The sequence below is a fragment of the Cimex lectularius genome, unplaced genomic scaffold (genome assembly GCF_000648675.2).
Source record: "Cimex lectularius strain Harlan isolate CLEC.00 unplaced genomic scaffold, Clec_2.1 scaffold24, whole genome shotgun sequence".
Lineage (NCBI taxonomy): Eukaryota > Metazoa > Arthropoda > Insecta > Hemiptera > Cimicidae > Cimex > Cimex lectularius.
The window spans coordinates 1,237,506-1,262,269 of NW_019392666.1; the positions used below are offsets into that span (position 1 = coordinate 1,237,506).

Below are 24,764 nucleotides of genomic sequence, written 5' to 3' on the forward strand. Positions count from 1 at the left end.
AATTAAATTTTTTTAAACTAAAAACTTAGAGACAACACAGATTAATTTTTCAACATAACTCAGTTTTGCCTAAATTTATAGTATAAAAAAAGTATCATTGAATTGCAAAAAATATCATACATTTGAAATAACTGAATTTACCCGGTTATCTTTATTTATTTTAAAGCTACAAATAGGGCTTTAAGCCTTCTTACATGTACACACATTCGAAATAAATTTAGTTTGATAAAAATAGTAGAAGAATAATAATAATAAATGATAAAATGACATTATAAAGAAAAGCAAAAAGAGAAAAAAAGTAAAAGGAAACGGAAAAAAGAAAAGGAGAAGATTCATGTCGTTTTTAAAAACTCAAATGCCATGGATCTTAAACAAGCCAGGGAGGAAGCAGAACGTACTTCACCCAAGTAAGAAAATTCCATAGTCATGATCCTGCAATTCTGAAGGATTCTAAAGAAGAGGATTTGGAATATGAGAAAAAGTTGCTCGATATTAAGAAGAGTACATGTATTTTATTTAATATTAAATATATATGTATTAAAAGTCTAAGTTTATAAGTTAAGCTTAGACCCTTAAGGTTGCTGAAGACATAAATGTAGTTAGACATATGACCTCTTGGTTTAAATCCATAACAGTATCCAATGCAGGAATGATAGCAATTTGAAGGCGATAGGCAGAGAGAATCTAAGGAAAGTGAAAAAAATGGCACTACAGTAAGAGAATAAAGGAATTATTAGGGAGAAAAGAAGAGAACTTTACTCTGAGTTTTCTATGGAGTGAAAAAGCTAAGGCATCAAAGGGAACGGTTGCTTGAGTACACTTTTTTAATAATAGAGTTCATAAGGTCATATATTAAGCTTGGAGTAAAAATAAAAAATGGAAAAAATAACGCTGAAATTTTAATTTGAGGACAAAAATTAATAGAGAAGTCATTAATATGAGGAGGGGATAGGAATTTTTTTTTTTTAAATTAATAAGGACAGATTTGTTAGGATTTAAAAGAATGCCGACACAATGAAGATGAAGGGTGAGCAGAACTTCAGAGATGTTGCTTGTAGTACAGTGAATGTAAAGCTGAATGTCATCTGCATATAAATGTAATTAGGAGAAATTAATTAATTCAAGATCATTTACTAACACCAAGAAAATAGCCTTTGGATACACTAGCTGAAATTGAGAGGAAAGAGAATTATTAGAATTTTGCAATATTCAATTGTGTACCAATTTAATATTGTTTAAAACTATAATAAAAAAAAAGAACCCCAGTTGTCTTGGCAACTTTAAGAGCTTGTAAAAGTGATGATCAGAACACCAGAAATGTCATATACAACTCCCTTTCTGAAAGTTTACTTTTATATTTAGCAGAAATTTGGAAGCCAGGATATCTTGACTTGCTTGAGCAGGGTCAAGTGAGGTACTTTCAATTACTACTCCGCCACTCAAAAAACACACCCTACGCATATGTTAGGTTGCAAACTGATAGAAAGCACACATATTTTAAAATATTTTTTAAAAAAGTTAAATTAGTTGTTGGTTTTGCTGAAGATGTCTGATTCCGTTCTACCCAAATGTTATTTTATAAGATTGGAAAAGCTAGATACTGAACATTATACTATGCCTTTTAATTGGATTGGTGAAATTAGAACACGACTTGCAACTATTGGTGATCAGTATAAAACATTGAATTATTCAACAATTAAAGAAAATTATAACAATTGACTAGAGCCATATAAAAACAATTTATTATGTAAATATATTGATTGAATAGCCACTTTAATTTGACTCATAGAAAAAATCCCAGGGAAATGAACCTTAAATAAATGCCAATGTTCATATCAATTGTTGTTTGTACAAATTGTTCAATAAATTAAGAGTATTTGCTCAAGTGAGACTTGCAAATAAAAGTCGGAGGGATTGATCCAGCTGGGAGGGTAGGATTATTTATTATTATTACTATTGTATTTTATCGTATGAAATGAAGGCCAACCCACATCTACAGCTGTATGTCTGAGACTAAACATATTAAAATAACATATTAAAAAATAAAATAAGAAAAATAGTAAAGCTAAGGTTTAAGCTAAAATATACTTTACTTCTTCATAATCTTAATATACAGGAAATTTAATAATTTTGAGAACCAGTTTGTCAGGAACATCAATAATTAATGTTTCAAAGTTGATTTTATAGAAAAATTCCCACACAAATGGATTTGAGCAAGTTCATTGCTCTCAAGTCTAGGTCGTACACTGATCCAAGCAAACGTAAAAGCTCATATGTTCTTCTTTAGGACGTTACTACTGAGTAACCCACACAACATCGCATCACAAGCACTAAAGCAGTGTGAATTAAAAATTTATATAAAACAAATACAGCTTATTTTTATGTATTTATTTTTAGTTGCCTTTCATTGCCAATCAACATGTATGTAGACTAAGCAGAGGAATAGAAAGGTGCCAAATTCAAACACATCTAGGTGCATATATATTTGTGAACCAAAACACTGATGAACCATCTGACAAAAATATTTCTGGCTCACTGCGTAGAATTATAATAGTAATAATTTATTTGTGAGGAAAATTAGACGATTGCCTTTTTGTGCAACACTAGTTTGGACACTAGAAGAAGAGGAAATGACATTGACATTGTTGGCACACTGACCTATACACAAAATATCACTCCAAAATTAATAAACACAATTGTTTACAGAAAACAGTATTAAATAGAAAATTATTATAAAATAAAAAAAATTATAAAGAAATATATATAATTAATACAAAATATAAACGGAAAAATGCATTGCAAATCCCTTTGTGTTCTTCAAAAAAGGTGGTGTATCACTAAGAGTTGTTTGGTTCCTAAATGTATACGCACCTTTTTGGAGTACCAATTTCTCGTATGTTTGCTTGTGTGGGAAATGTCTAAATTCATAAAATAACACTTTTGTAGATTAGTTGTAAATCGATTGGAGCAGCGTTGTAGAAACATATTTAATTTTTTGGAATTTCGTTGTCCCAACGCTTTTTTGTGTTCTTTTCGTCAGAGAATCGATGGCAGTCGACGGTTCGATTATGTCGATTCGACTATTATTTTATGTTGTGATTTTCTCAATTCTCAGTTGAAGAGAGAGAGAGAGTAGGGAAGTGTCGCTGTTGACGTTCTACTTTCTTTCGAATGTTTTTACAGGTGTTGATTTCCTTGTTTTTTTTAATTTAATTTTGTTTTTGTTTTCATTTTCATCGGTTTTCCCATCCGCGATTTTTATCCGGGTTTTTCTCTCGGGCCGCTGCGGAAGAATGTCAATCGTGTCAAGAACAACTTACCCGTCGAGTTTTCTTTTCTGATAATCTTCAAGCTTTTTTTTAACATACAAACTACAGTCGCCCATCCGCTTCGCCAGAAGGTTTTTATACATGTTAACTAACGCCGTATCACAAAAAATGTTTCTCCAAAATTGAAGTTTAATTTTCCCGAAGGGAAAAATCGTAAACAGAAGAACAGTCCTAACAAATTTCACTCAAAACGGTAAATGAGGAACTAGTTATAACAAGGTAAGCGGAAGACTAGATAACCATCTGAATTTTATTAATTTCCAGTTAGATAACACATGAGAGTTATATTGATGTAAATCGGCCATATCATACATTGTTTTCTTTTCATTTTCTCGCTTTGTATAGATTGGAATTCGTTTGTCTTAAGCGAAGAAATAACGGCATTGGGTTCATTAGTCACATTTTGATCACCATGTAAAAATATATTTCTTACAAAAAGTGTTGCACAACTTGGTTACTAATCATTCCCAACCATTGCTACGAACGTGGTCAACATATTGTCCGTTCTAAATGTTTGTAAACATTTTATTATATCCTTACATTCTTTTTCCCAAAAAAAGTGTAATGCTGTTAAAAAATAAAAAAACCAAATCCTAGTGTTGGCGATACGTTATTAAAATCGCGCAGTTTGTAATGTTAGCTTTTAATCAAAAGATCAGCGTAAACGTTGTACTTGTCAAAGTATGTGTCATTGAGTAAATATGGGAACGTCCTCGAGAAAGCCTTCAAACCTCGATGTGTGCTATGTCCGATGTTTAATGTTAATATTTTCCTTGCTGAATACAAAAAATACAATTTAAATGTTTTTAACAAAACCTACGTACACATTTCTTATATATTTACAATACGGTGGTAACTAAAAGATTGTAGAATAATCTAGTAAAACGTTTTTCTGCCGTTTAGAAAGGGGAAATTCCTCAATGTTCATTTTGTTAAAAGTCATGCAGGCTGCTTTTTATTATTAATTATTGCTTTCTCTGCCGTTGAACGTTATTAATTATTATTAATTAAGGTTTTTTAGTTGAGATGAAAATGAAATTGGTCAAGCGGACCACGAAATTAGTGAATTTAGTTATTAATTATGTCAATTTTTATATTATGTTGTTTGTTCTGTATTGTTATGTTATACTGTAGTTATTAAAAGTAAGAGCTTAATTTCAACTGTTATATTGGCCTGCTTAGATGTAGGATAATTAGAATTTTGTTTAAAAAAATTAATTAAAGTAGACACTTTTTAGATTGATATTAAATATCTCATCTGAATTGCTTATTTATTTTTAATTATGGTTCGTAACAGTGGAGGTCATATAAAGCCATAGCCATTGATTTTTTAAAGCTCTTTTGTAAGTATTTCAAATTGGGTTCAAATCCAGTGGCCCTGTGTTCGAACCCAGGACTGTTACATTACAATGATGAGCACCATATCAATACCTAAACCGTTGTGGCCACCGACGGCTTGTTATTTTATATATCCCCATCAAATCGTTAAATAACTTTATGGACATTAAAATTACCAACATGCTGTGGTATTTGTGATAAAAAGGTCTTCAATACCTTCAGAGGAATATGTTGAGGAAATTAAGCATTTGAAAGGGGTCTGAAGTAAAACAACAATGGCCTGCAGGTTTGTATTTAAGCAAATTGTTGAAATTGAAACTACCTTTGGAGTAATTGATCCTTTTTTGACTTTGATATTCATTACAATTGGATGCAGAGAGTATATAAGACTTAGCCGGATTTTATAGGGTTTCTGTAGGAGTTGACAGATCTTTTCCTGAACTATGATGTCATTTTACATTTTATAGTAGAGCATCGGAGAATCAATCCGAAAGTTTTGGGGTTAACTAATTACAACATAATAAATTCCATGTACTCAAGGGGGGGATTTCAACAATGATTTGTTAACTTATTGACTGGAAAGCATAATGTCCTCAATGAAATACCAGATACCAGGAAATTTTCAATATATACCAAGTTTTATTGGGTTGTCCGGAAAATAATGCAGGATTTTGGTATTAAACAAAAAAAAAGAAACTAGTTACTTTAAAGCAATGTTCTTTAATCAAAATAATTTCCCATACTCTCAATACATTTCTCCCAACGTGTTGGTAACTTATTAATTCCGTCTGAGTAGAATTCAGAATTTTTAGAATTGATAAAGTCAATAAATGCATTTTCCAGTTCCGTTTGATTTTTGAATATTATGTGTTGTAAGTAGTGGTCCAGGTGTCTAAAAAAATGGTAGTCAGTAGGCGAGAGGTCCGGAGAGTAGGGTGGGTGAGGCAAAGTTTCATAGCCAAGCTCCAATAATTTTTGTGACGTTACACGTGACACATGTGGTCGAGCGTTGTCATGCAACAAAATGGGCCCTTTCCGATTGACCAAAGAGGGCTTCATTACTGCCAATTTCTGATGCATGGTATTAATTTGGTTACAGTATGATTCAGCATTGATGGTTTCGCCAGGATTTAAGAAGCTGTAGTGTATTAAACCAAATGAAGCCCACCATACCGTAACCATTACCTTTTTTTGATGAGTTGGGGGCTTTGGAAAATGTATTGGAGCTTCTCCTTTGTCGAGCCACTGTCCAGAACGTCTAGTGTTATCGTAGAGAATCCACTTTTCGTCACATGTAACAATTCTGGCCAGAAATGGGTCATTTTTGTTTCGACAAAGAAGTGATGCACAAACATCAAAGCGCTGATTTTTTTGGCGATCGTTTAATGAGTGTGGAACCCAATTTTCGAGTTTTTTCACTTTTCCAATCGCCTTGAGGTGGTCAGCAAGTTCTCGAACAGTTGTTTTGGGGTTTTCTTCCACCACTGATCGCAGAACATCATCATTAAGAGAGGAAGGCCTTCCACGACCTTCTTCATCTTCAAGGCTGAAATCTCCCTCCCGAAATTTTTTAAACCACCTTTGCACAGTGCACTCATTAACACAACCCTCGCCCCAGACTTGGTTAATGTTTCTAGCCGTTTGGGCTCCGCTTCGGCCGAGTTTAAACTCGTAAAAGAAAATCGTACGAAATTCTCGCTTTGACATTATAAGGATGACTGAATTATTTCCAAGTAGCGGAATGCTACAGAGGTAAACAAACAATATCATTTGGAAGAGGATTAATAAGTGTTGACATTCATACAAATGAGTAATCCTGTAAACGTAAACAGAATATTTTATATAGATTTTTTTTAATGAAAACTTAAAATCCTGCATTATTTTCCGGACAACCCAATAATATGAGTTTGATGTGGTTTAATGTGCTCGCTTTTTGAGAGCTATTGTATCCCCTGTTCTATAACTATAGCACACAGGTGAGTCCTAGTTCATCAGGAAATTTGATTAGTAGAACTAGTTCCTATGGTTGAATTTCTTCTACGGTACATCCCAAAGCAGGATCAGCACATACTGTGTTAGATTATACCTGTTTTCTGCAAATGTCCATTTAGTGTGCGGTGAAGATTTTTTCCTGCTTCCTTTCGTGCGTTATGCTGTTTCTTTCCTTCTAAAACTCACTAGGATATTTTTGGGTTGATTGTGTCCAGTGAGTGAATTCCACTTTTGACTCACTTTCATCCTGTCTTTTTGTTTATATTCATTAATTTGTGAATCCCTATGACACAGAAGTGCTCAGAACCTATCAGCGGTATAGCAGTTCTTATCCTTACAAGGGCATCCACTTTCTCACTGCCTCTACTCCTATTTGTTTTGGGCCTAGCAGAGAGTAACTTTATTTTGCGTATGTAATTAATTTAATTTAGTTTTGAAATTCAGCACCATCTTCAAGCTAATGGTGTTTGAACATAGCGCTTTGATGGCTGTCTGGCTATCATGATAGGTAAGTCTTTACTTTTTGTACCCTTTGTTCAGGTTGAATGGGGTGAATATCAGTTGGAAGGTCTCCAGCCTAGAAGATACTAGTGCACTTTTCTATGGTCTTTGAGTATTTGGTTCCAGGGCCAAACCCTCCCACTTGAATATTGACTAACATTTGAGTATCTACAAACTTAGATATTACAAAAGGAAAGTAGATGCATACGCAAAGAACAGTTGTTACCAAACAGTTTGTTGGCTGATTTTGTTTTATAGGCTGATTCTTGCTGTTTTAAATTAATATTTTTAAAAAATTCAATAAACTTAGAAACATTATCATAAATATTATAGTTTATAAAANATATATATATAAATTATAATATTAAGGTATATTTGTTTGTATAGATGAGAAAAGCTAGTAGTAGTAGAACAGGAGTAAATGATGAGGAGAAAGGTAGTAATGTTGGTGGGAGTGCTAGGAAAAGAGGGTTTTCACGGTTTTCGCTAAGACGATTCCTACACCCCAGTCCACTTCTTGTGAGAAGATTCCTCTCTCTTAATCGGCCACAACAGCAGTCGTGTACCCAGCCTCTTCAAACCACTCCAAACTATGCTTCTGGTGAGTTTGAACATTATTTCTTTAAATTGTTTTTGCTAATTTCAATTATTTTTAGGGGAAACACCAATCGATTCCAAAAACAATCCGGAACAAAAAAATGAAGAAACTGCTGGACGAACGTCAGTTTCTTCTGATCCAACAAAGGTTTTTTCCATGACTGTATATTTCTGTTTGTGCGGTTAATAATGTTTTTTTGTTTAATGTGTAGAGTGATGGATTGATTGAATGCAACCTGTGTTTAAGCGAATTAGCACCAGAATATTTCCCTCATTTAATTACGTGTCCCCATCGTTTCTGCTACGACTGCTTTCAGACTTACCTTAGAATGGAAATTTCTGAGTCCCGAGTTTCAGTCTCTTGCCCTCAGTGTTCAGAACCTATGCATCCAAATGGTAAGTTTTCTTAATTTTTTTTTCTTCAAATTTTGGTGTGCATAAGTTTACACATAAGTTCACTCATTTATATATGCAGGTAAATAAATAAATATTAGTTATTTTTAATTAATTTGTCTAAAAACATTATTATTTTTTGAAAATATACCATAGTATACAGATAAGCCTTCAGTATTACCTACCATTCTCAAGGGCCTTGTTTTTTCTTTTGAGCCTTCTTTAGCCATGTTCTGGTGGAAGATTTAGGGCTGCATGTAATTCAGTGTTGTGTAGAGCAGTTTTTGATACTGTTTAATATGTTAATTTTTAAATTATACGAATTAATCAACACACAATTTATTTGATTGATTGATTGAAAAACTTTTGTTTTAAAGAAAAATAGCATAGTATTCACATTACATTACGAGGAGAATACAAAGTATAATGGCATGAGTAATGCCATCTGCCAGACACAATATATATTAATACAAAATTTGCCAGTACACTTGGTAATAGAAAAAATCTTAGAATGATTGATATTCAGTCCAACTTCCCATAAGTGATACCATTTAGAAATGGGATTTAGGCCACATGTAGAAAAAATATTAAATCATGAGATTTCCTCTTGAGGACAGACACACTGAAGGTGACAAAATACAAATCACACAGACAGTCTAAAAATGATCAGTACCAATCATATTACGAAAACGATATTAGTTTTGTTAAGTGAAAGTAAAAAATAAATTGAATTCATACGAATGTGTGTTTGCTTCTGTGCACAGACAATCATTTCATTTTTCTCATGACTAGTATGACTTTAACCCTTTCTCTGATGGAAAGAATGTTTTTTTCCCCTGCACATATCTCTGAATCGATTTGTCACTTTGAAACTAACCAAAACATTACTGTTCAGCAATGACCATTTATGTTTGCTGGCTAATAAATAGTACATACTACTACTCCTATGAGCCCTGAAGATAGGCTCCAAAATGCATCGACATTATTACATATATGGTTGGAGCAGTTCATTATTTCTTTGTCCAAACCAGTCTATCGGAGGAAGACAATCTACAAACAAAAAGAAGAGGATTAGCAATTCATAATACTACCAACCCATCTATTAAATAGTAACTTAACTTTGTTACACTATTGATTTTAAATTTATATAATCTTTCATTGGATTAATTTAATTAATGTATATCTGTCCTTTCAGTATAAAAGTAGAAAATGTTTTGTTTGGTTATTTCTGTAATATTAGTTTTAAAAACATAATTACTTTAAATTTGTTGAAAAAGTTATAAAATTGAAAAAACAGCATTAATTTATTAAACCTAACTTTAAACAGTCCAATTTTCATTTATCAGATATAAGAATGATTCTCAACGATAAGTCACGCTATGAAAAGTATGAGGATTTTATGGTACGAAAAGTTCTTGCTGTTGATCCAGATACAAGATGGTGTCCTGCTCCAGATTGTAGGCATGTACCCAAGTATAAGAATACTCTTAATTTCCTTTTCTTTTTAGTCAATGTAGGCATTTTATTTCAGTTATGCTGTGATAGCTTCAGGCTGTGCTAGTTGTCCAAAAATAAAATGTGAGAGGCCAGGCTGTGGCTCATATTTTTGTTACCACTGCAAAGCTGCCTGGCATCCAAACCAAACCTGTGATGCTGCTAGAGCTCAAAGATCACCTAATGTCAGATCTTCATCATTGTCTTTCAGTCAAGATTCTCAACATAGTAATAATTATTATTGTGGCTTGTTTTTTGTTTTAAACAGTTTATTCAATTAGGTTTGCATTTTAGGAGATGATATAAAGCCATGCCCGAGGTGCCAAGTTTTGATTGTAAAAATGGATGATGGTTCTTGCAACCATATGACATGTGCAGTTTGTGGAGCCGAATTCTGTTGGCTTTGTATGAAAGAAATTTCAGATTTACATTATCTTAGGTAACTTATGCAATAACTTTTTTTTTGTCAATTTAATCACAATTTTTATGTTTGTACAACAATGTTATGTATATTTGTGAACAATGTTATGTTTAGCCCTTCAGGTTGTACATTTTGGGGGAAAAAACCGTGGTCACGGAAAAAAAAAATTCTATGGCAGTTAGGAACTCTTGTTGGAGCTCCGGTTGGTATCGGCCTTGTAGCTGGCATAGCTGTTCCCGCAATAATTATTGGTATGTGGATATAAGTTTATCTATTGATCAATTCATTAATTACAATTTTTTTTCAATCATTAGGAATACCTGTGTGGGTGGGAAGAAAGCTTTACACAAGGTATGAACACTCTAATAAACATAAAAGGAATTTTGCTATTGCTGGTGGGGTTTCTGCATCAGTAAGTATTATTTTAATCTCGATGTACATATGCATATAGAATGTGTCTATTTCAATGTGACACCCACTTTTCTTGAAAACGCAGGATTGTAGAAAAAAATTTAAATGGTATCCCCATAGTTTTTCTAAAAGATCTAAAGTAAGTAGTGTAAACATTTTTTATTTTTTGTCACATTAATAGTTAATTAAGCGTCAATTTACTTTTTTCAAATGAGACCTACCAAGTTTAGATAATTTTTCAAAAACTATTTTTTTATGAATAAAATGACACCAAGAACAATTAGATTGGTTGTGTATTTCACAATATTCCCATTCAAGCCTGGGGGTGGGAGTATTTTATACTAATGTTGTTTTAAGGCCTTTTTTTTTACTTTTACTAAACTGCTTTAAATTTTGGAAATTGTGAATCATCAGACCAGAGAATATGGGATAGTAAATGGAGTAAATTTTTCATTCATGGTCGTGTTATTCTTCCTTTCAAAGGAAAGAAAAATGGGTGCATTAAAACGGTAGAGAGTTGATAGATGAAACGTGTGGCTTTTACCTGGCCATTAGAAGTTTGTACTTAGCTTATTGTTTAAATGATCAATAATTTGTTCGAGTTTTTTAAATTGTTTTGATTTATTTATTTACTTTACCAACTCAATGCCCTTAATAGGTAAAATTGCTGTAAATCAGAGTTTAAGTGTCTAACTAATCATTGTAGTATGTCATCATAAAACACATTTTCATGTATCTGATAAATTTGTAAATAAAAACAGTCTGAAGATGACATTACATCAAAAGCTTGGCAATTCTCTAGAACTTGTGCAGTCTATGACTCTTATTGGATCCTTTTCCTCATCCTCTGAATCCATGGGTCCAACTAATTGAAAATTGAATGTTGTGTTCATTTATTATGATAATGAATAATAAATAATTGTATTTTGGCTTTTGGGTAGTAATTCTCTTGATCTCTCTAACTAGAAGCAGTAAACTCTTAAAATATCTATTTTTGTTTGAACAATTGAAAGAATGAAATACCCTCTCCCAGTCTTCAGTTGAAATATCTCTGGAAATACTGTAACAAAAAAAAAGTGACAGAAAAAAGAGTTAATGAACACTTGCCGAAATTGAACAAATTTTCTGAATTTTAGGACCATCTAAATGAAATAAAACACAATTTCAATTTAAATTTAAAAATAAAACTGTTACACAATTTCAACAAAGGGAGGGAACTCGACTGGTTTGAGAAATTTGAATTAAAAAATGTAAAGTTAAACATGGAGATAAAGGCATAAAAAGTACAATAGATTTCAATTAACGTCCATTTTAAACATGTATCAAAATAATGTTTGACATACAAATTAATAATAAAGTTAAAATTATTTTCTTACAGTATTTATTTGGTCCATATTAGGTGTGTTGCAATTCATGTTTTTTGCACATTCAAAAATGGAGCGGCATTAAAAACCAACTTTTCATCGGAATGTCAAGTGGATTCATTCTTACAATACCTGTATAGGTGAAAAGATATAATTTTTCAAAATGTATCAAAACTTGGCAGGTAAATCTCATTTGAAAAAGTAAAGTTTATTAAAATTATTTAATATTATGACATTAATTTTTTGCTCTTTTAATGGTTTAATGATTAGCCAAAGTAAATGTGCATTGTCTAGGTGTAAACCAACCAGGTCTATGAGTCAAGAGTCTAACATGCAACCACTCTGCTATCACAGTCCCCTACTAAAAAATGTTTAGACCATTTATTTTAGATCTCTGGGGCAAATATGGAGTGTTACATTTACATTTTTTTTGTAACCTTTGCTTTCAAGAAAAGTGGGTGCTGCATTGACACCCTGTATATGGGAAATGTAGAGTATTTATATATTTATTAATTTTGGTGTTGTTACTGTTTTATTTTTTTATGGGTGTCTTTAGTTCAACTTTATTGGGTTGGAACAATTCAGTAAATTCATTTCATTTGTAACAAAAGATTCTGTTCTTAAATTAACACATTCAGCGAGTGGTCTTGTATGTCATGACAGGGCCCCTACTACTCATTGGTGCAAATCATGACATACATGATATGAAAACAGGACAGTTTTCAAAACATACTGTGCTCTTTTGGTTTTTCTGTGCAATACTCACGTCCTTTTAAACCCAGCAATGTCATTCTTTTCGGTATATTTTTCGGTTTTGTACAAGACAGAAAAAAAATTTTGTTTGCTAAATTTTTTTTTGCAAAATACCTTTTTAGTTATTTTTAAATATTTTGCTTGTATTGTAAGGCCCAAGAACATTGAAATTGTATACAAAATTGCACTCCCTGGTAACATGTTGGAAATTTCACTGTGTTTGGAAGTATACCACAAATTATAAATCATTCTTTAAAACTTTGGACATTAATCATAATTTGATGTGGGCATTTTTACAAGGTTATGCTTTTTTAAGGTAAAGAAGGAGATTTTACATTTATTAATACTTTTAATAGAACATTTGAAATTTAGCAATACTTAACATAAGTTGACACATCTTTGGAAAACCTTATTTCAAATAAATATATAACTTAGAATTATTTATTAGAATATTTGTTGGCTTAAAGTTCAATTTATAAATATATTAAGAACTAGAAAACCAGAACTATAAATCTACTGTATCTTAGAGGGATATATAATAACAGTAAATACAAAGGGGTCATATTTTGGCACTCTAGGAACTTGGTCCCTATTTAATCTGGCTTTGAGACAGAGAGGGAGGGGAATATAGTTTTAGGGGAACTCATATCATAGTAATAAAACTAATAGATCAAAATGTATATGGAAGCAGAAATTAATTGAACAACAGACAGTAGATAAAATTTGCCAAGCATCCCTTACCCCCATAGGTACAGTTATAATTTGTCTTTAAAACTTGGTGAGCACTGTTATTTCACAAAGTATTGTTTGCAAGACTAGACAATATCTTTTGACAGTATTCCTTCATCATGGAGATCTTGTAGCAAATCAAGAAGACGCTGTTCGGTAACGGGATCTCCAAGGGCGACATCGACAGATCCGATGCAGAGGAGCAATGCAAGCAGTTGAGATCTTTTGAAATCTGCTGTCAAATCCCCTTTTGTGTAAGAAAGAGTTATTTCAATATCGATGTTCAGTAGCTTAGACAATTCTGTAAATTTTCCCCAATAGTGGTCTAAAAGTGTATTTGTGTGACGCCTCCTGAGTTCAGTTGGCACAGAACTGACAATAAGTAAAGCAACATCGTTTGTTGGCCTAGAGTAGGTAACCATCTGCCAATCGAGTATCTTGCAACTGTTATCACTTCTAAAGAGCAAGTTGTTGCACCAAAAATCAGTGTGGGTTATGAGTGCCATTGGCTCTCTAGGGGTTAGGAGAGAAGATATGAGTTCTTTAGTATCATTCTTCATGCTGATGAGAGCTTCCATCACTGCTGCATGTCCAGGACGGGTCTCCAAGAACTGTGCCAGTTGAGGCAATCCCCTTTCGACTAACTGTTGATATGAGTCTGTGGCACGGGCTGTTTGAAACAAGAAAGGGTATTTTTTGTCCAGTGGGATGTCTTCTTTAACTTTCATCGCGAGGGAAAGAGCATGCAATTTTGCAACTGCTTCCAATGCTGATTTTGCCTGGTCTAAGGTCAGTCCTCGAGCAAACTCCATCACCTCATAACCAGAGGATTTTAAGTTTTCAAGAACCAGAACCGACTCTACTGGACTGTCACCAGAGCCAGAGTATCGCGCATGGTAACATTGTGGAATAGGTAGTTCGATAGATTTTTCAGGTTCGATGAGGTAGTCCTTCTGAAATTCATGCAGCTCTGGAGCAATCTGGAAAGTAATACACATACATTTTAATATTTCTACTAATTTGTAGAAAAAAATTTTTGCAAGATATTTGGGATGAATATTTTTCTGTAATAAATTAGGAGATCACAAAACGAATGTTGTGCTCTTTGCTCTACACACGATTACTTACACATCGCTATCACTTTGTTAACAATTATTGAATTAGTCGAGTGTAGGCTTAGTTGAATCATAATACTTAAATTTGGATCACTTCAATTGAATGCAACTTGCACATTTATATTTAAAAAAAAAAAAATTAATAAAAGCAAAAAACCATTTATGTTCCAGAGTGATTTTATAAAGTTTTGATGGAGTATGTTAGGGGAGTCAGTGGTCACAATGATTTAGGCGATGACTGTCATCACTGTTAGATAAAGGTCCTGGCTTTGAATCCAAGGGCACTGCATTCAAACCCAACATGCTTATGTTTTTTTTTTTCAAAATCATCAGCACCACAAGAGTTGATTTGACCTCTGCTGTTGCGAACCCACGGAAAAAAAAAGNAAAAAAAAAAAAAAAAAATTATATATATATATATATATATTGTACAAAAGAAAAAAAGTTGTAGGTTGAGATGATTAGTTGGTGACGTGGGGACAGTCACAATAGCTCAACTGGTATTGTTCTGAGTTCTGATCTCGAGGTCATGGGTTAGAGTACCGATTGTGACACTAATTTTTCAACTCAACCATACTTTGAATAATAATTAAAGTAATTACTTTGGTTAATGGGACCATCCAAAAAAAAAGATTACTATAAATATGATTAAATTTTCAATTGATATAAATGAATTTACTGACAAAAAACTTAAAATGGTAGAATTAAACCAAAGAAATCATAGCAATGCAATATATAAAATATATGAATTAATTATTTTTTTTATGTAAGGTTTTGGTTGAGGCGAAAAAGTTAGTGTCACGAGCAGGATTCGAACCCACGACCTTCGGGTAAATACCGAATAAAAGTAGAAGGTCGTGGTTTGAATTCCGTTTCATCTCAACTAAAACCTTACATAAAAAGAATAATTAATTAAAATAATTAATTTGGTCAATTAAGCCATTAAACATAAAAGGGATTAATATAAAATATAATTGAGCCTTTGAAATAAAATTAATGGGAATAAATAAGTGTTTTTGCAGTGTCAAAAAATAAAACGTTGATTTTTTCGTAAAAATTAAAATGTTAAAGTCGAGGAGATATAAAAGTGAAACAAAGGCAGTTTCCCAGAAATAAAACAAATATTGTAATGTGTGGTAATAAAAGATTGTATGTAATGTTTATCGTTGGCCAGCCGTTTCCTCGTCGAGATTTACCTTTGTATAAAACTTGATTTCCCTGAGATCGAATTGGGCCTCAGTGACGAAGAACCTGCTGAAGGGATCTCGCGGAAGCAGCTTGAGTACGAGATCGCGTTGCGTGCAGGTCACTTCCTCGTCCGGCCCGTGGGCGTAGGTGACGGACACTGAGAGGATGTCACTCAGGGCGGATTCTTTCTGAGCCAAATGGTAATCGCGGACGGTGACACGGCTGCCGTGGTAATCGGAGAGGATGTGCTCAAGCCAAAACGAGCTGACCGGCCACTCATCGTCCTCCGAACTCTCCGACATCTCGGCACCGACTGTCGACGTCGAGAGTGAGACTCCGAGTGTCGACACTGTCGACTGACTCGCCACCGCCGCCCGGCCCCCTCTTCCGCCCCTGCTCATATCATTTTCCTCGGCCTTTTCATTGCTTTCAACAAAACACGATCCTTTCGTTATTATTCTTATTATTATATTATTTTATTAAGATTCTTCTCTCGACGGCCGGCGTTAGAAAAAGTGCCGTTTAGCCCGAAAGCTCGACCTCAATTTCATAGTCGGGAACTTATTTTCTCCGTTATTGCATATCGAACCTTTTACGCCGACCGTCCCTTTTACGACTTGTAATTCTACGTTATGTCATGATTTTATAAATAAAAGTTTGGCTTTTCAGCTGAGCAATAAAGGGGTGTGGCAAAGGCACCGCCCTTTGTTGTTCTTCTGCACCACCCTTCAATCAATACCACTGGTAGTAGGGGTGCTAGGCTTTCCCAGCAGAGGTAGACTTTTTCGCACTTGACAGATGCCCATGCACCACAGTACACTTCCCCAGTAGGAGCGTACAGCCCTTTCATTTTCTCGATCATTGTCGTCACGTTTCATTGGGCTTAATTCGCCCCCTCACCTAAACCTACAACTTAAATAAAAACTATAAATTTCGTATTCTGTTTTAGAATTAAAAAATATTGAAAGGCTATTAATTATTTCGTCGTCGTGAACTTCACAGCTAACTTTAATTAAGAATTCTAATGATAAAATATTTTCAAATTTGATCTCTAAATGTATTTCTTCTACATAATGTTAATACATTTTTAGTAATAATTAAGAATTCTAAGAATAAATAGTTTCAAGTTTGACCTCTACATGTATTTCTTCTACATAATGTTTATAAATTTTTAGTAATAATTAAGAATTATTGGAATAAAATATTTTCAAGTTTGACCTCTAAATGCATTTCTTTTACATGATGTTTATAAATTTTTAGCAAAAATTAAGTTACTAAGAATAAAATATTTTCAAGTTTGACATATAAGTGCTCAACATGATCTTCGGTTTCTTCAGTATTTTGTGTTTCATTTCATTATATAATTATGTACTAGTATTTCATATTCCATTGTATACTTTTCTTAGTTCTCTTCTAGTGCTTTTCAAATCCTTCCAAAGGTCTCTTCTTATATTTCCATTTTTCTTTATTATACCTTTGATTAAGATTGTACTTAATTGATTATTTATTATTATTATACAATTATACAAGGATTAATGCCTTTACAGTTATATGAACCATGTAGTGGTATATTGCAATATACAATGCATTACAAATTAAACAAAATTTAATAACAAAACAATAAAATTTATATACATAACATTCGAAGAACAATACTTAGGTATAAAGTAACAAACAATAATTTTAATTTAAAGAGTAGTTGTATGAAATTAATTAGTAAATAACAAACATTTAAATTTCTAGTTAAAATTTGTTTTACATAAAAGGATTTAGTGTTTATAACATGTAATACCAAAAGAATAATGAATTGTTGAAATGAAAAGTGCACTGTAAATCGTAATATATTTTCATTTTGAGTGATTCAAAACCCATAGCTCATACCACGGCAGCTGATGTAGCTCATAAATTTACACTGTGTTTCGTGATAGAATAATAAATGAGCACACTGCACAAAAGCGGTTCAAAAAGTTTGCTTCTGGGAATGAGGGGATTGAGTATAAACCAAGGTCCGGTAGACCTGTCTTAAATGAAATGATGAATTGAGGGAAGCTATTGAACTTGATTCAAGTCAAACATGTCAGGAGCTCACCAGTGATCAACATAAGAAATGAAACCATTCGCTCTATCTTACACTACTTTATGAAAGCAATGAAATGTTGTTTAGACGCTAAAGCATGTTATCTTCTATTTGTTAACAACAGAATTGACCAAACAAAGACATCACATTAAGTAGTTGTGCTTAATATTCATATTATAAAATGAAATGTTTAGATAAACAAATTTTTTCTATCTACAATTCTGTCAATGCCTTGACTGCTATGATTGTATGATGCAATATTATAATATAATATTACATTGTATACATTTTTAATGTAATCTTTATGTAAGGTATGGGTAGAGATAAAAAAGTCAGTGTCACGAGCTGAATTCGAATCCATGAACTTCGACTAAATATGCCGCTGCTTTACCACTTGAGCTACTACCACTCGGACACTAACTTCCCACCTAACCCAACCTTTCGAATTTTCCCTCCTTTTTGCCATTTTTTAAATGTCGTGTAATCTATTTGATTCTTGGTGACAAATGAAATGGCCACGGAGAGCTTTTGTGAAGGTATACTTCATTTAACTTATTCATTAGATGTCGTGGCCCGATTGACCTAATAACATCTTTCAATTAATTAAACTTTATGTAAGGAGGTGGGAAGTTAGCGTCCAAGTGGATCTTAGTCTTGATAGTTCAAGTGTTAGAGCAGTGGCGTATTTAGCCGAAGGTCATGGGTTCGAATCCTGCTCATGACACTGACTTTTTTTATCTCAACCCATACTTACATAAAGATTAATTAATTGAAACATGTTATTTGGTCAATCGGACCATGACATGTAATGAATTGTATACACTATTAAATGTTACAAAAATCATTCATACAATTTGCTTTATTATCAGTCATTACTAATTATATATTTTGTTGTAGGTGCTAATATCACCTATATTGGCAAGTCTGGCTGTAGGGATTGGAGTACCTATACTACTGTTCTATGTGTATGGTGTGGTTCCTGTTTCACTATGCCGCTCTGGTGGCTGTGGTGTGAGCACCTCAGCAACTGGAGTCCGTTTTGACTTTGATGATGAGGGTGACATGATGGGAGCTCTGGCTACGAAATCAAGTGGTACACCACCTCTCCAAGCAATTAGCTAATTTCAGAGAATTACCTTGTGAATTCCAGAGAAGATGTGTTCTTTTATTTTAGACATCTGAGAGAAATGTCCAACATCCACAAATGAAAGAAGTCCTCAAAGAATTTTAGCCCTTTTGTCTTGTTCTACTTTTTATTTTTAAATAATAACCCCACTCATTAATAAACTATTAGAACTGAATGATTTTTTAACAAAATATTGTTAAAAAATGTTAGAGATAACAAGCAATTAATATGTAAGCCCTCAGTTTTTAAAGAAAATTGAACCCATATTGACTTTCTGTGGGAGCATTTTGATTGCAATGGTTTAAATAAATATAATATCAAATATTGGAACAACATTGCAAATTATTAATCATTAAATTATATGTTTTATTCTCCTTTAAGATATGTTGAAATATATTATGGTATAATTTTCATGAGCAAATACGCATTTTTTTTTTATTTATTGCAAAATGTTTTCTTTACAACCTACTATGATAGAAAATTATTTCATATTTGCCCAATTCTCTCACTCCAAAAACATTTTGCTTTGCCTTTTATATTTCAAATAACCCAAATAATGAAAATATTATTTCTTGAGAAAAGAAAAGGATTCAGAATTGTGAAAGAGTCTTGCATTACAGTACACATTGGAATTTTATGTAACAAATTAATCAAATTTGTTATAGCTTGTGAGGATTCAAAGAAGGTAAATTGTTTCACATAGAAAGTAATAATTTGTTAGATAGCCATTAAATCATCATGTTAATGGGCTATTCAAGAATCATTAAATAGAAAAGTTTATTATTGGTAATTAGTAAAATAAAAAAAGAAATATATATATTTCTTTTTATTATTTATATATAATTATATATAATTGTATTTTATTTTTTTAAACTAACTGGTTTCTTCCTATTTGCTCGCTGATTTACATTTATATCAATTAAAAAATAAAAAGAAATAAATAATAGTGTCCATCGAGGTTTGTACTTTCTAGCACCATGTATTTCTCATTCAAATAGGTGTTATTTTTCTAAATGTTTCATTACATGTTTGCATTGTTTTAGCAAGAAATACGTCTGTAGACTTTCTTCTAATTATTTATTTAGATGGAGATAGCCATCCAGGAGGAAATCCAAGTATAGGTGAGGTTTCTTTGTCGCTGGGGAGTGGGAGTCAACTTGAGAGAGAGGCTGATCGCGAGAGTGCAAGTTTTGTAGCCCTTGCTGGAAGTATTGCCTCCAACAGTAATACCGGACAAAGGTGAAAAATTATATTTTATAGTCTGATATTCAGCTAACTTATACTTCAACTTGCCCAGGCTTGAAATATTGGCTGATGTAGTAGTTCCACAACGGTTCAGCTTAAGCAGTGAGACTGCCTCAGCAACAGCTAGTCTGTCGGACAAGTCCGCTGTGGATGATGGTGGTGCTTCGACAAAGGGACTTGCTGGCTCTGTGCTCAATTTCAAAGTAAACAACAATTACTTTAGTTTCGAATAATAAACTTATAAATTGGGCTGTTTATTTAGATGGATGGTGGGTCACTATCTAACTGTCGAGTTGCAAGCAATGACAGTACATCCATTGTAGAACCTGTCTCTTTGATACCTCCTGAGACCATACCTCAGTGGAGTGAACCTCATGCTCTTAGCTCACTAGAAGAACTTACAACCTGTATGATGAGAAAGCTGATGAAGAAAAAGAAGCTTTTGTACAAGGAAGACACAGATGATATTTCTTCAGAGAGGGTTCGCTTCGACAGTCATGTCAGCTTCATCAATTCTGATTTATCACAGAAGCACACATTTTGTAATTTTAATTTTATTTACTAGATATTTTTTTTAAATTGTAGTTTATGCAGTGTAGACAAGTTTGAACCAAGTTATGTTTTTCTCTAAGGTTAAGACGAAAGTGATAAAATCAATCCGTTGTGACATTAATTAAAATTTAATTTAAAAAAATGGGTTTATTAATTTTGTGTAAAATTGATATGGTTGTATAATATGCTGAAATTATTAACCCAGTGGTAGTAATTTTTAAGGCTTTTGCTTTAACAGATGAACTGGCATTTTCACAAAACTGTCCCATATAGTTATATTATTTTTTAAAATTATTATTAATGAACTATCTGAACTATCACTAAATAACCAATAGCCATATCTCATTGCAGACTGCAGTCAGATTACAGATTTTTTGTAAATTTTATGGCAAAAACTTGTATATTTTTTTGCCAATCCGAATTCATTCTCATTAGGTGACCATCACCAGATCATCCTTTTGATCCCAAATGTACAGAAAAAATTGTTGTACGGCAGAATATGTGATTATGTTGTTCTTTGGCATTTTCGTTTTTTAACTCAGTTTCGAGACTTCTTTTAAGTTTGTGGCCAGTCAATGAACTAAAGGTACATTACTATACTTAAATGATGTAAGTAGCTGTTTAACAACCCTTTATTAAAAATGTTTTTGCTGTTTTTCTTAAATATTGGAGTTATTTATCTATTCCTCCATTATTCTGGAATTACTTCTTGGTAATATTCGTATTCTTATAATGACAGTGTTATGTTTGGTGGACCTGCTTTTCCTAATATAATGGGTTAGTATCTTTCAGGTCCAGGAGACTTCTTATTTTCTATTTCATTAAGAGCTTAGTTAAAGTCTTTTAACTATTATTGGCAGAATTGCCAATTTTTGAATACTGGAATTTCACCCTGGATAACTAACTCATAGAAGTATACAATACATCCCTGTTGTTGATTATGGATAGAGAATTTTTGCTTGTTCAATTTAATTGATCATAGACTCGGTCATACTTTATTACTTTTTTCTGTCCAGGCAGGTATCAATATAATGGCAAGCTGTTTCCCCAAAATTTATTGTATGCTTTCCTGTTTTGTAAACAAATGTCCTTTTTTTATAAACATAAATTCTCAATCCTACATAATTTCTAGAGGATATCTCTGTTTTGGGTTAGTTGTATTCAATTATTATTGTTATGCCATTTATTTAGAATTCGGGTAAATTAATTAGTTAGATTTAATTGTTCTATGATGTTTCGACAACCTTTGCATATCCATACAGTTTTATTGGTAAATATTATTTTAAATTATATATCTTTTTTATATGCATTATTATATTGTCCATATCTTTTTTTTAATTAATAATTACTTTGAATATACATAAATTTAAAAATAAACTTAAAAAATAAAAATAAAAAACCAGCTATTATGTGACTTTTTTCAATTGGAACTTTTTCTAAACAGATGGAGGCACAGCTAGCCCAGGAGGAAATTCAAGTATAGGTGAGGTTTCCCTTTCAGTTGGTAGTGGAAGCCAATTTGAGACCGAGACAGATTTTAAGAGTTCCAATTTGGTTGCCCTTCCTGATTGCAAATCTAACATCACTGGGCAAAGGTGAATAACACGTTTTTGTTCTCTTTGTTTCAATTAAGTACAATTTTTATATTTCAGGCTTGAAATATTGGCTGATGTTCTAGCAACACAAAGGCTTAGCTTAACAAATGACACCGTGCCAGCAGCAACAAATCTTTTAGATAAATCTATTGTTGATGATTGTGGTGCAAGAGCTCTTACTGATGATTGTATGCTCAATGTCCAGGTAATAACCCGTTTACTCCAAACTTTCTTATTACTTTTCAGTCGTCTTTTTCAAGCACGTTGTACATTTATAAACAAATAATTATAACTATGATATGAGTTATTTAAAAACTACAGCATTGTCTCTGGCCTGTTAAAAAGAGAACTTTCGAACATAATCATATCAAAAAGAAATATGTGTATAAAAGTTATAAACAGAGACACAAAGTAATAAACACAACCTGCCATCTAAACTTTGCTTCAAATTTTAATCTACATGAAAAAGAAATCTATGAGGGAAAACAAGACAGCACAACAAATTTCAAAAACCAATTAATCACCGTATAACATAATTAACATTTAATTTAGGTTGAGATGAGGAGTTTGTGTCCGAGTGTTTCAAAAACACGATAGCTCAAGGCAGCAGCGTACCTTAGATAAAAATAATGTTTATTTAAAATAATTAAAATGGTCAATTAATTATTCTAGTCTCTAAACACATATGGTTATTTAATAAGTGATTTATAATTTTATGTTAAATGTGGTTGAGGTTGGTTTTGAGTCCCGCTCTTGACACTAATTTTGCATCTCAACTAAACTTTAAATAGAAATTTTAAATCAATTTAAATTAAAGATCTTTCTCTTATGTACTGTATTCTTATAAATTCAGCATCAGCTTAATTCGGTAAAACACTTATTTTGTTTATTATTTTATGTATTTCTACAACATTTAAACATTCTGTTTGCTTCAATGCGTTGGAAATGATTGAATATTGTAGTTAGTAGGATGAGCTGATGAGATGATAGCTTGCAAGTAAAATTTTGTGTGTTTATAGGATGAGGCAGTATATCTTTCTGACACAGTTTCCCAATTGATGAGCTCACAGGAAGATGCTGTTACGTCCAGAAAGGGGGGACGCAGGCACAAATCAAGTACAGATCTAGAAGAAGGACCAAGTGGGGAGAAAGTCAGATTTGATAAAAATATCAGTTACATCGATCCCGAAGTAAACACTCAAAGTAGACATTCTAAAAAACATATAGAAGATATTCCTCCCTCAACTTCAAAGTATGCGTCTTTTAAAAAAAATATAAATGTTTATGTTGTAAAATTTAGCACAATTAACTATTTATTTATTTTTTTAGGACTATTTCATCATTGAGAAGTATGTTTTTCCAGAGTGGAAACATTAATATTGAGAGCCCCCGAAGCCTTGAGGCTCCTATTTTGTCACTTCTTCCTAGTGAAACTTTCTCTATTTCTATGCCAGAGTGATTGATTTTTGTGTCTTATTTCTACACCACTGCCTTTTCCCTTTTCTATTGTGTTTATTGCGTAATTCAAATAAACACGTTTATTGAATTTTGTACAGCGAAAGGAAATAACTGAAGGTATGATTATGCTTTAATTTTTCATTTAATGTTGACTTTTTATGTTCTGCCAACTGATTTAATTTTTTCCCTCAAATAGTTGAGGTTTGAAATATTGTTGAACAAAAATTGCATTTAAAACAATTGTGCAAAAGGTTGTGTAATTTTCTGTGTATGTTAACACATTCGTTATGGCTGTTATTCTGGAAGAAGCACTAAACCCTTCCCCATATACGAACGATGTTCCAGAATGACACACTTCTGGGAAACGCTTGCTTTCGAAGATTGTTGTAGGCTGTTGGGGGTATTTTTGGAATCAAATCAGTGTCACAGGCATTTAGTATCGCTTTGGCAATGTTAATGCAAAGACTGTTTTTTCGATTTGATATTTTGGAATTTTTTAAGATTTTTTGAATAAAATTTTTTGTCATATCTCAGGAGTCTTTAAAAATCAGTGCTGTAACGAATGTGTTAATTCATTTACAGGATTTTTGGATCAGATTAAGGGTACATGTCATTAATCAGTGTTTTTGTTTTTTTAAGTTTTATTTTAAGTTTTTATTTTTTAATGGACTGATCAAATTACTTCAACAGCTAATTTATACATACATTTATTAAAAATAATGAATGTATTAAATGTAAAATTGTATTAATATATTGAAAAATAATAAAAGTTTAACTGTAGTGATTTTGTTTTACTACCTTTCTACACAAAATAAGCACAAAATAATAGCTGTGTCGAACTGGATCAACTGAGATTGCACACTGTGTGTTAAATGAAATTGTAACAAAAACAATAATGCATAATAAATGCAAATAATACATAAATATTGTTTGGAAAACTGTGTAACATCTTTTTTTCTTTTGATCTTTTGTAGGATTATGGTCACGAAACGATAAACTGAACTAAAAGTTATTTTTGTTCATTTTTCAATTCCAAAGTAAAGATAAAAAATTAAAATTGACATTCTTTTATTTTCTGAAACTATT

The 24,764-nt window shown here is 32.4% G+C and overlaps 2 protein-coding genes across 5 annotated transcripts; one reads left to right on the forward strand and one right to left on the reverse strand.

Annotated features, from left to right (window-relative positions):
* The first annotated feature begins 2,792 nt into the window (after positions 1-2,792).
* On the forward strand, positions 2,793-24,112 carry LOC106674452 (E3 ubiquitin-protein ligase RNF19B-like). Of its 4 annotated transcripts, none has more exons than XM_014407185.2 (17): positions 2,793-3,548; positions 7,548-7,761; positions 7,817-7,905; positions 7,970-8,153; positions 9,497-9,611; positions 9,682-9,872; positions 9,939-10,083; positions 10,180-10,316; positions 10,380-10,477; positions 18,600-18,795; positions 19,914-20,067; positions 20,126-20,276; positions 20,336-20,615; positions 22,070-22,220; positions 22,278-22,425; positions 23,240-23,472; positions 23,550-24,112. In XM_014407185.2, exons 2-17 carry the CDS (start codon positions 7,548-7,550, stop codon positions 23,677-23,679), a joined length of 2,616 nt encoding a protein of 871 aa, XP_014262671.1. In that variant the 5' UTR covers positions 2,793-3,548; the 3' UTR covers positions 23,680-24,112. The 4 variants fall into 4 exon arrangements, with proteins under 4 accessions (XP_014262671.1, XP_014262672.1, XP_014262670.1 ...); XM_014407186.2 differs by having other exon boundaries at positions 2,793-3,400; XM_014407184.2 differs by having other exon boundaries at positions 2,793-3,183.
* LOC106674453 lies at positions 12,372-16,624 on the reverse strand. Its single transcript, XM_014383668.2, has 2 exons — positions 15,634-16,624; positions 12,372-14,302 (listed from the first exon to the last, which is right to left on the reverse strand). The coding sequence occupies exons 1-2, from the start codon at positions 16,024-16,026 to the stop codon at positions 13,409-13,411; spliced, it is 1,287 nt and encodes a 428-aa protein (XP_014239154.1). The 5' UTR covers positions 16,027-16,624; the 3' UTR covers positions 12,372-13,408.
* Positions 24,113-24,764: the final 652 nt, after the last annotated feature.

Bases quoted from the DNA above. Each gene is read 5' to 3' on its own strand.
- LOC106674453 (XM_014383668.2), bottom strand. From the start codon at position 16,026: ATGAGCAGGGGCGGAAGAGGGGGCCGGGCGGCGGTGGCGAGTCAGTCG. The intron at 14,303-15,633 runs GTAAATCTCGAC...ATTACTTTCCAG, and splicing joins AAATCAAGTTTTATACAAAG to ATTGCTCCAGAGCTGCATGA.
- LOC106674452 (XM_014407184.2), top strand. The intron at 9,612-9,681 runs GCATGTACCCAA...ATTTTATTTCAG, and splicing joins TGTCCTGCTCCAGATTGTAG to TTATGCTGTGATAGCTTCAG. The intron at 10,084-10,179 runs GTAACTTATGCA...TGTTATGTTTAG, and splicing joins TCAGATTTACATTATCTTAG to CCCTTCAGGTTGTACATTTT.